Raw genomic sequence first — 12,929 nt, 5'->3', positions numbered from 1 at the left:
AGATCTTGTATTGAATAATGCACAACTTGTAATAGTTGTGTTACATGAGCCAATTCAGTAATTGATCTCATTCCTAAGGTGGTATTGTTCTGATAAATTAATGAATATGTCTCTTCATTAATGACCCCGCAAGCTTTGCTGCCGGCGGGAGGGGCAGACATTGAGAAATCAGTTCCCAGTCACTCTGTTCTGTAGGGACTCATGTAATTGAGCCTCCTCCCTTCTCTGAGGTCAGAGCCACCTGGCCACAAGTAGAGATAGGAAGCAGCATGGGTCATGTGATGTGACCGTGGCTTGCCGGCCAGAGAAAATCCACAACGTGCTCTGTTTCTGCTCTAGGACATGCTGCACCTTCAGAGCTCTTTAGAAGAGGTCAACAGGACCCTCTTGGGGTACCAGAGAAAGAATGACCTTAAGCTTCTGGGGATGGATGGGACAGTCAGGAATCTGACCCAGAGAGTCAACTCGATAGGAAGCAGCCTGGTGGTTCTGAGCAAGTTAGGAAAGAGAGAGAACCTGTCCTTCACTACGGTAAGACTGTCTAGGTCCTGGCAACATGCTCTGACCACTACTGTGTGCCATGTCCATGTGGCTGCCCTCAGGCTTCTCCCAGATTAGACAGTCATTCGGGTGTGGCATTTGCATGACGCTTCCATCCATTGTCTCATGGGATTCTCATGATGTGGTGAAGTGGACAGAACAGGAGTTATCACCCCATTTTACAGGTGAGAAAAGTGATTTACAGAAAAGATGGCCAACCCATCTGCATAGGCACAAGAGGTTGAGCCATGCCAACCTGCTGCTTGTACCCTTCATCCTGGGCTCCTGCGTGGCATGTGCAGATGGCCAAGGGTCATGAGAAATCTTGACTATTTTTTAGACTTTGTTTGGATTTAGAATCAGGAGGAAGCGTGTTCACCAATGAGGAAACTGAGGCCCAGAGCTCACACTTAAATGTCAGCAGCCATGGGCTCCCTCACGCCTCAGGAGCCATGGAAGAGCCCATGGCACTGAGTGTAGGAAGGCGGTTATCAGAGCTCCCTGGCTGACTGCCAGAGGTCACCAGGGCAGTGCCTTCTTAGAACAGGGCTTTGTGGTACTCAGAAGAAGCCTGGGAGGCTGCAGATGAGGAGACGGAGAGGCCTGCAGGGCAGGTAAGCTGCCCATGGTCACGCATCTGGTACCCAACAGAGCCAGGAGCGTGCCCACCTTCCCCTCTGCTGTGCTACCCTTCAGGGAGGATCACATTCTTAAGGTTGAATGGAGCACAGCTTCTCGTACTATCCCTGGGAGGTCAGGAGTGCACATGTCATCATCCTTCCCATTTTACAGAGGAGAAAACCAAAGACGAACTCTAGTTAGTCTGGTCTTCTAACTCTATGAGTAGCGTTCTTTCTACCCCACCATGTTGTCTTCATCCTAGGTGATATGCTCTGCTAGGTTTAACATCTTCATCATTAGTGTGTGTCTCCCTCTCATCATCTGCATGTATGTGGTTCTACAGTAGGCCCTGCACAGGCCAGTGTCATGCAGGAAGCTCATACTTATCTCCGTGAACGTGCCCAGAGTCAGGCAGGTGCAATATGGGAAAGCCAGATCCAGGCTTTCCTGCAGTGCCCAGCCTTGGCCAGGGGCCTAGCCAGCCTCCTCTTCCTCTGTGAATTTGGGGGTGCCCAAGTACCAGCTTCTGCTGTCCATCACCAGGGCAGGCCATTTAATACTGAGCTGGGAAGATAAAAAGGTTCCCATGTGGACTCCTCAAAGCAGTGAACAGGAGGCAAGGCAGCCTCTGGGCCTCAGTATGTCCCAGGAGAGATCTGGTAACGGGAGCCCAGCAGTCCCCTTTGGTTTAGAGGAAGAGAAGGAGGCCTGTGTGAGTCAGCATCTTCAGGTCTGGGACAGACTCCTGGTAGAAGCTGCCCCATACTGTGGTGCTGTTTCTCTGTGGCTTTGCTCCCTTTCACTCTCATTCTCCTTTTTGATCCATGCTATCCATGTGAAAGTGTTCTCCAGGCTTCCAGACGAATGTAGCCGGGATTGAAAAGGGCACGATGTTTGTCCTAAAGAAATTTCTTTTCCTTCTCCCCCTCTTCCTCTGCCCCCTCTCCTCCCTCCCTCCTTCTCCCTTCTCCATCCTCTCATCATGTTCAAGGTGGCTGCTGGAGCTGCTTCTCTGAACAGAGACTCTCATAGGACAGTTGGGGAGCAAGCCCCAATCCTGAAGGTAAGGGAGAAAAAGAAACAGGCAGGCCACCTTGGCATCCACATCTCCTGGGTACACGGTTCAGCCCCTCCGCTACGGCAGTCACCGCAGGCACCAGTCATCTCTACTTCATGTAGATGGGTGCAGGGGCACATGCACTCACACACACACACACACACACACACACACACCGCTGACCAGCTTCCCATTGTCCTCCATCCTGTCCCCTCCTTCGTTCCTCCCAGAGAAGTGACCTGTAAGAATCTTGGAGAATTCCCTGTGCTCTGACTGGTAGAAAGGAGAGCAAATTTGGACACGCTCTTCTCCTCAGCGGCCAGCTGAGCTACTGAGAGCACCCGTTACATACTCTGTCCATTTGGGGCGCTGAGAGGGGACAGATATGGATGGGAATGCCTTTGGAGACAGCCACGGAGGAGTCCTTGCTGATAACACCACGTGGCCATTGGTGTTTAAAGCTTCCCATACTTGGCTTCTGTTGCTTTTCTATCCACTTCTCTCCATCTCTCTATGGACAGGGATGAACAGAGGCTACTTAAGTGTGTAAATCTCTTCCACACTTGGGAGGGCAGCCACGCAGATGCCTGAAGGAGTTACACTGGCCCCTGGGAAGGCAGTAACAGGCGAGGAAATGGTTCTGCACACTGTCGATCCTCTAAAGTCTGGGACGCCTTTGCCTGAATGAGGGAGCAGTTGGCACTGTTCCCTACTTTGTGAGTGCAAATGAGCTTAGTGAGATTATGGAGGGACCTGCAAGGGCACAAGGGATAGCCTATTTGTATAGTAATAGCCTATTTGCTATGCAGCACAGGAGGCTGCCATCTCAGGTGTGCTTCTGGAGGGCTAGAACAAGGCTGCACAGCAGGAGGACGGGAGGATGCAGCAGAAAGGGAGGACCTCCAGACCTTAAGCAGGACAGCGTGGGCCTACATTCCCTACACTGGATGGAGGATGCCCCTCCTGGGCACCTGCTGGAGCGAGCCTGAGCAGATGTTAAGCCTGTGCACCACATCGACTAGGCCACCATCTATAGCAGTAAGATTGAGATCAGTGTGGAGGCCTTAAAGGACGGTGTCAGGGTGGGCAAGGGGCGGCCCAGAAAAAGCTACATGTGACCTCCAAGCTCTTCCCAGAAGATGTGGGGCCCTTCCTCAGGAACCCCAGTACCTGGACCTCTGCCTGATGCCCTGGCCCTGGGGCTTTGAGGTGGGATTCAGTCCCTTCCCCAAGAACACTGATGGCACAGTGCCCTCTGATCCCCTCCACTACAGGGAGACTTGGAAGGTGCTGGAGGTAGCAAGCTTGCCAACTTCAACAGTCATCGGAATGATGGCATTCTCAGCACAGCCATGGTGTGGCCTTCCATGCAGCCTTTGCCCGGCCCAGAATAATCTGATCGTTCACAGCCGGTAACCAGCACCAGAGGTGACAGCCTTCAGTTCCCTGGGCTCCTCGGACCAAGGAGGCAGCTTGGCTGGTAGAGTCCTTTATCTGGCCAAGAAACACAAGAAGTCACTGGCCCAGATCCTCCTCAGACAGCACATGCAGCAGAAGGCAGTCTCCACTCGCTAGGGCATGGCTCCTTCCACTGTCCCAGGGAATGTCCAGGTATTTGACTTTACCCTGACCCCAGAAGAGATGAAGCCCCTCACACCTATGATCATGGCGGGGGGGGTGGAAATGAGGTCCCACAAGATTCAGGACATGTCGTGTAGTTCTTCACGGAGCCCTTTTAGGGAGCCTCTGGCTTTCATCCAGGCTAGACAGTAACCAGTATCACTGTGTACTTTGTAGCACTCTGGGAGGGAGGAAGGGACGGTTTGGCACATAGTAAGTGCTTAATAAATGGTTATTGAGGGAGGAAACTGAAGAGGACAGGGGAAAAAAAGCTACTCATAGGAGCAGCTAGGTGGTGTAGTGGATAGAGCTCTGGCCTTGGAGCCAGGAGGACCTGAGTTCAAATGTGGCCTCAGACACTTGACACTTATTAGCTGTGTGACTTTGATTGCCTCACCAAAAAAGCAAAAAAAAAAAAAAGCTACTCATGTGGCCCAAATATGCCCAGGGATAGTGTGTGCTGAAAGCCATGCTCTTAGAAGGGATCAGCTCTCCAGGGGAGGCTACCAAGGACCTCTTGCTGATAGAGTTTCCACCCATGTGCCCACTTTCTAATCTAAGTACAGTTTTTGTGGATTCTACAGGAGGAGACTCTAGCTTTATAGAGAAGGCAAGATCCCACTTCACTCAGTGTTTGACCATTTGAAAAAAAAACTTCGATTCAGTCAAGTATGTTAGCAGCTTTTCTCAATTATGGCCTCTCCCATGTATGTATCAATATTTTATAAGAATTTTTGATGGAGATTACAGAAAGAACCCGGGCTTGCTTAAGGTGTTTCATAGAGAAGATCCATTGTGGAATCCCAAGATCAAGGGGATGGTGCCCTCCAGAAGCTCCTCTTCCCTGATGGCATTATATCACAGGGCTTCTAAAATGAGATCCATATTCATGCAGAAATTTGGACTAACTCTCCACTTAGGAGAAACCACGTAGATGAATAATGTCTGTTCTCCAGACCCTGGTTTGCACTTGGATGGATACAGTGGGACAGAATTTATCCATCAGTGTTTATGTGTATCTTTTCAGATACTGTAAATGGAAAATTAGTTTAGGAATAAGAAAGTGGGCCAGAATGCATCAGTGGAAAGGGAGGGGCACAATGGGAGTGAATGAGCATTTATTAAACTCTTACTATAATCTAGGCACTAAACTTAGAAAAGTAGGGATGCTCTCAAAGCGCTTATGTCCCATCAGAGAAACAACATGCAGAGGTCTAAGCACAGAATAATAGGGAGGTGAGGCACTGGTACTTGAGGAGCTCAGCGAAGACTTCCCATAGGGGTCATGTTGGAGTCCACAAGCAACAGATATTAAGCCCCTACTATGTGCCAGGCACCATGCTGTCTGCTGGGGATACAAAGAAAGGCAAATACCATCCATACACTTAAAGAGCTCACATGCTAATGAGCCAGGCACTGAAGCAAACGAGATTCTCAGACGAGGGGAGGTGAAGAGAGTGCATCTCAGATTTGGGGCACAGCCAGTTCAAAGACACAGAGGTAGGAGGTGGACTTCAGTGTGTGAGGAGCAGCAAGACGTCCAGTCTGGCCAGGCCAGAGCAGAGAGGGAGTGTGGAAGGGCAGGCTGGAGCCAGCACACGTGTGCATGTATATATGTGGTAGTAGAGGGGAGAGGGAGCCTCTGGGGCCCTTTAAGCAGACCTGTGGTCTGGTGATAGATGATGGGGGCCTGACCAGGGAGGGAAATGGGGCTGGCTGCAAAAGTAAGGAGAAGGGAGAGGGGTGAGAGAGATGAAAGCAGAGGGCGAGGGAGATGTCCAGGTGACGAGGTCAATGATGGAGTCCTCAGAGGTAACCAGGAAGATAGCAAAAGAGGCACATTGGAGAGGAAAGATAGCGAGTTCTCTTTTGGACACATTGAGTTTGACACATAAATGCACTACGTGCTAGTCGACTGACTGTGGAACATCTGTTTTGGAACATACAGTGGGTGGTGGGAGGTGTGGGACGGGACCTGCAGAGAGTAGGGCTGGGCGCGGAGAGCTAACAGCTCCATGGGAGCTTTGAGAGGAGGATGGGGGAGCTGATGACATCCCCAAGATAAGATCCCTGAGAAGAAGCAAAGAGGATACAGGGCAGAACCTTAGGGGATCCCCACAGCGAGGGGGCATGACATGACATGGGTGGTGATCCAGCACCGGAGATTGAGAAGGAGCAGTCAGTGACTGAGAACTAATGACCCCAGGCTGGCGATGGGGCCTGACAGCCTCTGAAGAAGGAACCGTGGCAGCGGAGAGGCACATGGTGGGTGGGAGCAGATTCAACACGCTCAGCAGACCAGGAAGTCCAGAGGATGTCATCAGAGGAATGGAGGAGCAGCCGGTATGGCAAGGCAGAGAGATGCCTGAGCACAGCCCACAGTCCTCGACACCAAGAGAGCTTGGGGGAAGCCCCTGGAGTGAAGGGGGTTGAGGGGACTGGACTGGGAGAACAGTCAGTCAGGGTGGGCTGCAATCTGCACCACTAACAGGAATGCCCACCTCCAAGGGGCCCTTGATCTCAGCCCCCGGCTTGGATGCTCCCTCCTCGGGGGTCCTGTAATATAGACAATAACACCTAGTATGCGCGTACCACCCCTGACAATCTACAAATGGATGCTTTCCCATCCAGGTTACTGTGAGGATCAGAGGAGGTGATGGGAGGGGGGTAGGAGGGCACGTACCATCTCCACTGGACAGAGGTACAGACTGACATTGCAGAACACATAGCAGGTAAGTGATGGGTCTAGGACTGCAGCCCAGGTCTTCTTCACATGTGTGCATATGTGTGTACAAGTATGTGTATTGTGTTATCTGTAGATAAGAACTTTCTTCCAGAGTTCTGCTCTCTGGGGCCAAGCAGACCAAACTGAATCCTTCCTTGGGATTGATAGATGGCTTTTCAGGCTCCAAGAATAGCAGTCATGTCCTCCAATGTAGTAGTCGTTCACACTCTGGCCACTTAGTCCCATAAACCTGTTTTGATCTTTGCTTGGGGGCAGAAAGAAGACAATGAAGACACTCAGGCCTCCAAGCTGAAGGAGAAGCTCCAGCTGATCAATGCTCTCACAGGCAAGCCAGAGCCCAAACAGCCACGTGAGGAGGCCTCTGAGGACGGTGAGTGAGCCCCCGCCTGCTCGGGAGCACAGCCCCGAGCTCAGGCACAGAAAGGGCCAGAGGGTTGAGTCTGGTAAGGGTCAGTGGGCCTACTGAGCTGCAGATAGAATTTCCTGCATCTGTTAACTAGCAAGAGCCTGACTCTCACATGACCAGAGGATTGGCCTGAGTTGTAGCTTATGGGTCAACGCTTAACAGTCACTGGTTTTAGATGGCAAACCTCAGTGCTCCTAAAAATCACCAGCTACTACAGATAGAGTTCTGGGGCTTGGCAGTTCCCTGGTGCCCCTGTCCTGCCCTGTCTCTGAAAAGGACTGTCCCTGGCTTGTCCTGAAAGACATCTATCTGCCCATTCCTTCAAAGCTTCCAGGGACATGAATCCTTCGGGTAAAGCTGGCATCTCCATAAATGCCAGGGGAGATGCAGCCGCATGTCTTTGGCCCCTCAGGCCCTGCCCACGGCTGGGCAGGCACTTCATTAGATGCCTTAGACCTGAGAACCTGGGGGAGTGCCCAAAGGAGATTTTTGTGGTGTCTCAGCCCAGTGCTACCTTCTGCAGCCCAAGCTGTGGACCTGTAAATGAGCAGTGGTGGCTGCTCTTGCCTTTTCTGCCAACGTGTTTCAAAATCTCCCAACAGGCTCCCCACTGCCTATGTAATCTATAGATTTTTGTCACTTCCCCAGAAGTCCCTCATCCTCAGCATTTACATCTGCATGAGCACTGCCCAACTCTTAGAGTGGAAGGGACTTTTGGTCATTTTACAGATGAGGAAACTGAGGCCCAGAGAGGTGAAGGCCCCATGCTGCCCTTGTCAGACTGACATGAGATAGCCCTTGCCCATAAGGAGCTCCCATTCTGTCTGGGGAGGCAACGTACATATGTAACCATGCAAAATAAATAATAAGAAAATGGGGGGGGTGGCTTAAAAGGACCTTGTGTAGGAGTTGTGACATCTGAGCTAAGTTTTGAAGGAAATCAGGGATTCTCAGAGGGAAAGATGAGGAGAGAGGGCAGTCCAGGAATGGGCCAGGGTGCTAGGACGGGAGATGGCATGTTGTGTGTGAGAACAGCAGAAAGGCTGGCCTGACCTCAGGCCATTGGAGGAGGGGTAATCACAAACAAGTCTGGAAAGAGTACAGGGCCAAACAGAGTATTGTCTGTGTGGTGTGCAGTAGGGAGTCACTGGGGCTTGCTGTGGTAGAGGGTGGAGATGTGGGCGCACCTGCCTGTTGGGCAAATCACGTTGGCAGCCAAGTAGAGGATGAGGTGGGGAGGGAGGAGACCCGAGGCCAGCAGGCCGAGGAGGAGGGGTCTGTCTGGCAAAAGACTGGCTCGGTGCATCTGTGTGCAGGCAGGGCTGGCAGGAGGGGTCTGTTCTGGACATGGCAGAGTTTGAGGGGCCTGTCAGACACCCAGTTCAGTGTCCAAGAGGTGGCTGGAGATAGAGATGATCATTGAGGCCCTGGGGCGACAAGGAAGGGCACTAAACTCCTGCACCTCCCCCACCCCAAACGTGACCACAGTGAGGCTGGCAGCAGACTCAGCGTCGCATCAGGAGATGGAGTTTTGGATGTGGCCAATGAGGGGATTTGTTTTGCCTCATTTTGCTTATTTGTTTCAAGAAATTATTTTTCTTTTTTTATGATGGGGAGGATCAGAACTAGCAGGGGGAAAAAATAAAGGCTTGATAATTGAAAAAATTATTAAATAGTAATGACAATTAAATCCCCAGGGGCTGATGAGGTCATCAATGTGAGGTCACTGGTGAGAGGTTGTAAAGAGAAGCAGGCCCAGGACAGAGCCTTGGGAATCCCCTGTGTCAAATGCACGTGGCATTGATGAGGGTCCAGTGAGGGGAGCCCGAGGAGGAGCAGGCAGAGGGCAGGAGGAGAACCAGGAGAGGGGAGAACATCCCAGAGCAAAGGGCATCAGCAAAGGTTCCAGGAAGGAGCCGTCAGAAAATGCCCAGTCTTGGTGTACAGTTCTGGACAGTGCACGCCCCTGAAATCTTCCAGCCTGAAACTGACCCATTCAATCCTGTTCTTTGAACGCAGTCCCTCTGCAAGTTCCAAATCTACCAGGTTGTCCCCTCCTCAAGCCTACATCACTCTGTCATCCTCCTGGAGAGTGAGTACAGGGAAGCCCTTTGCCAGGTGCCCCATTACAGCCTTCATTCCCTGTCTGACCAGTCCTGTCAAGAAAAGAGGTGTCCATCTGACATGGCTTGTTCCTTTTTTTTTTTTTTGGCTAGGCAGTGGGGTTAGATGACTTTCCCAGGTCACACAGCTAGTAAGTGTTATGTGTCTGAGACTGCATTTGAACTCAGGTCCTCCCTAATTCAGGACTGGTGCTCTATCAACTGTGCCACCTAGCTGCTGCTAAAAGTGGGTTCTCTCTCTTTTTTTTTTTTTTGGTGAGGCAATCGGGGTTAAGTGACTTGCCCATGGTCACACAGCTGGTAAGTGTCAAGTGTCTGAGGCTGGATTTGAACTCAGATCCCCCTGACTCCAAGGCTGGAGCTTTATCCACTGCGCCATCTAGCTGCCCCTAACATAAGGATCCTTTTCATGGTGGGCTCCAGGACTGAGCCAGGCTCACCAGCCAGTGGCCAAAATACCCGACTACCAGCTCCATTCCCCACATGCTGTGGTTCTGCCCCAGGCAATGGCAGGGACCCAACACACACACACCCTAACATCCTTCAATGCTCTTCTCCCTTCTCCCTGCTTACCTGGGACTTTGCATCCCTGGTTGGGTACCCAGGGTTATCTAAGTCCAGGTGCTGTGCCCCTGGGGGAGGAGATGTAAATGAAAACTGTGTGGCCAGATTCGAGGGTGGGGTGACCCAAGCCCTCATCACGCCCTTTCTTTCCCAGCCCGAAGGTTGTTGTCTCTGGTTGTCAGAGCTCTTCTGGCCTTTGATGTTTCCCTTGGAGCCTTTTCTGATTACACTCTAACCTTGGCCTCATGTCCCTTCAGCGGCATAGCACACACGCCCTTTGTCACTCCGTTTTCCTTCCTCCAGATTTGATGGTGACTTCAAAAGGGACTTTCTGTACTGGCTTAATTTAATATCATTCCATCAGATTAACCCTTCTGTGTATGTCTGTTACAGAGAAAAAACAGAGTTCTGCGTCAAAGCCGTCTACATTTCCAAAATATTCCCCACGATCTCTTGGAAACCAGATGGAGACAGCTGCCCATCTGAGACCTGTCTCCATCCCAGAAATTTCCAGCCTGACAGGTCAGTCTGAAAGGGAAGGAAGGGCAAGGACGGAGCTGGTTAGGAGGTGGGTGGGGGGCTGAGGGGCTTTGAAACCACTGAGTGTTTGTGAAGGTTCTCAGGGAAGCCTTAGAACAGCCCAGTCAGAGGACCTGGGTTCAGATCCCACTTTTGGATCCTTGCTGTCCACATACTTTTGGGTGATCCCTGTACCTCCTAGGCCGCTGTTTCTTCACCCACAAAATACGGGATTTGGAAGAGACGCTTTCAGAGGTCCCTTGCAAGGAGCCACGAGGCCCATAGGAAGCCTCCCCTCCAGAGTGGCACAGGCCGGGGGTCGTCCAGCTCTGGCTCAGAGACCCCCAGGCAGAGGCGACCACTACTTCCTAAAGCAGCTGATGCCACTGTGGGGCAGTTAAGGGCTTAAGAAACTTTTCCTTTGAGCCCAAATATGCTTCTTGTCCACTTCCATGCCTTTTCCCTAATTCTGCCCTGGGAGAGGCAGTGTGTTTTCAGTGGAAGACCTGGGTTCACATTCTGTTTCTGTTCCTTAGTGCCTCTGTGAACTCAGACAGCCCCCTGGGCCTCAGTTTCCTCACCTGTAAAATGAGGAGGTTGAACTCAGCAGCCTGTAAGGTCCCTTCCTTCTCCTGGCTGCTCTCTTCAAGACACTCTCCAGACAATCAATGTCCTTCCTAAAGCTTGTTGCCCAGAACAAAATACAGTCCTCCGAAGAGTTCTGACAAGAGCAGAGCACAGAGCGACTCTCCCCAGCCTTGCCCTCACCACCACATCCCTCTTGAGGCAGCCAAAGATCCCGCCAGCTTTTTTTAAAGCTGCCTCCCCACCCTGCTAACTCATTGGGCTTGTGATCCACTCAGACTCCCAGGTCCTTTTCAAAACACCTGCTGTCTTGTCCTCCCTTTTACCTTTGTCCTTGGGAGGGATCCAAGTGTAAGACTTTACGGTTATCCCCACTGCATAGATTGTATAAATCTTTTGTGTACCCAGTCATTGAGCTGGTAGGCAACTGGTATTTTTTAAGCTTTTCTTCTGTGCCAGGCTCTGTGCTAAGTGCAAGGGATACAAACACAAGCAAAAAGAAATAGTTCCTGTCCGCTAGGAGCTTACATTCTAATGGAAATACAATACAAAGGGGGGACAAGAAGGGGGGAGGTGGCAAAGTCTGTGGAGTCAGGCACAGTGGAGGGGGGAATGAGGCCCAGAGACCGTGGAAGGGCCTAGGCCACAGTGAGAACTCAGTGAACGCTTGTGTCCTAGAGCTAGAAGAAGCCTAAGAAGTGACTCAGTCCCACCTCCTTCCCTCAGAGCAGAAGGTGCCCTATAACATCCAGACTAGGGCAGGAGGAGGCCCCCCACATGGCCTGTGCTGAGTGTGCGAGCACCGAAGGCTACTCCAGACTTGGGGTCCCTCTAGAGTCATCAGCCCTGGTCAGCTAGGCCTGGAGCACTGGGTGCAGCTCTGGGATCCCTAGTTTGGGGAAGACAGGGATAAAGTGGAGCCCCCCCCAATCCCCCCAAGGATGGGGAAGAGCCTGGAGGCCACATCGTGGGGGAGTCCTGCCGCCGGGGAGAAGGCAGTGGGTTCCCCAGCACTAGGGGTCTTCAGGCAGGGACTGGATGGCCACGTGGACAGGCTGTGGAAGACATTCTGCTTCAGGTGTGGGTTAGTGTAGATGCCCATAGGAGGATTTCTTTCATCCATCCATCCATCCATTTAACGCATAATTAAGCCTGCAGCTTAAAAAATGGACACATCCAGGAAGGGTCACCCCAGTTGCTAATGAGTTAGTGAGTGAGAAGTGTCAGCTGTAGGCTTCTGGGATTCCGAGTAGGGGCTGCAGCCTCTTGAACACGTTCTGTGACTGGAGGCTCGCTGCTTCTCGAAGCTGACCTCCCTGTTTCTGGAGGTTCTTCAGTGTCCTCCCATTGCTCCCAATTCTGTTGTTTGTAAGTGTAAGCCCTCCGTCACCTGGTGGCCCTCCCATCCCATCCTGTCCAGTGCAGTTGTCTCTTTTTACGGGAGTCTCTGCTTTTGCTCCACGTCCTCCCTTTTACACTGAGATTTGGAATGAAGTTAGATTCATTTGAGAATCATTGGCCCCATTCCCTGCCCCTTGTGCCTGCCAGGAAGCACACAGAGAGGCTTGTGCAACCTGGGAGTGCCCTGAGGGAGGGACTGGAGGCCCCAAGATGGGGGTTGTGTGGATGGGAAGACTGGTATCGTCAGACTTCGGGAACCTGCTTTTGGCAGGACAGCAGATCGGCCTTGTGGATAAGGGTTGGGACGTTGTGTAAGTACCAACAAATTGTGCAAACTGATTGAGACTCGATTGGCCTTCCTGACTGTGTCACAGACCTGACTCTTGGGCACACCCCAGAAGAGGTGGTTAATTGGGGGGGGAGGAAGCAGGTCTTTATCAAGCACCTACTATGTGCCGGGCACTGTACGAAGCACTTTACAAATATTATTTCATTTGACCCTCACAGCAGCCCTGTGAGGGAGGTGCTCTTGTTATCCCATTTTACAGACAAGGAAACTGAGGCAAATGAGTTCAGCGCCTTCCTTGCCCAGGATCCCACCAACAGTGTCTGTGCACCCCCTAGTTCCAGCATCTGTAGCTAATCCTTCTGGCAGAGATAACAGCCCCTTGAGAATCCAAGAGATGGTCTTCCAGGGTTGCTGTGGCCAGGCCGGCCATCCTCTGCAGGTAGCCTCTGACCCGAACT

General features: G+C 51.7%; 1 protein-coding gene across 8 annotated transcripts in view; it reads left to right on the top strand.

Annotated features, from left to right (window-relative positions):
* EFCAB14 (EF-hand calcium binding domain 14) overlaps positions 1 to 12,929 on the top strand; it is a 37,726-nt gene that overhangs the window by 21,279 nt on the left and 3,518 nt on the right. For 4 of the 8 annotated variants that reach the window (XM_020987663.2, XM_020987660.2, XM_020987661.2 and 1 more), the window contains 4 exons: positions 340 to 531; positions 2,153 to 2,224; positions 6,840 to 6,954; positions 10,071 to 10,199. In XM_020987663.2, the coding sequence (XP_020843322.1) occupies positions 340 to 531; positions 2,153 to 2,224; positions 6,840 to 6,954; positions 10,071 to 10,199 (508 nt within the window). The remainder of the gene's footprint in view (positions 1 to 339; positions 532 to 2,152; positions 2,225 to 6,839; positions 6,955 to 10,070; positions 10,200 to 12,929) is intronic. The other 4 variants (XM_020987665.2, XM_078156618.1, XM_020987666.2 and 1 more) reach the window with 3 other exon arrangements.

The sequence above is a fragment of the Phascolarctos cinereus genome, unplaced genomic scaffold (assembly GCF_003287225.1).
Source record: "Phascolarctos cinereus isolate Bilbo 61053 unplaced genomic scaffold, phaCin_HiC Scaffold_5;HRSCAF=322, whole genome shotgun sequence".
NCBI lineage: Eukaryota > Metazoa > Chordata > Mammalia > Diprotodontia > Phascolarctidae > Phascolarctos > Phascolarctos cinereus.
Note: the sequence above shows the minus strand (reverse complement) of the source record. Positions and strands in the feature narration are given on the sequence as shown.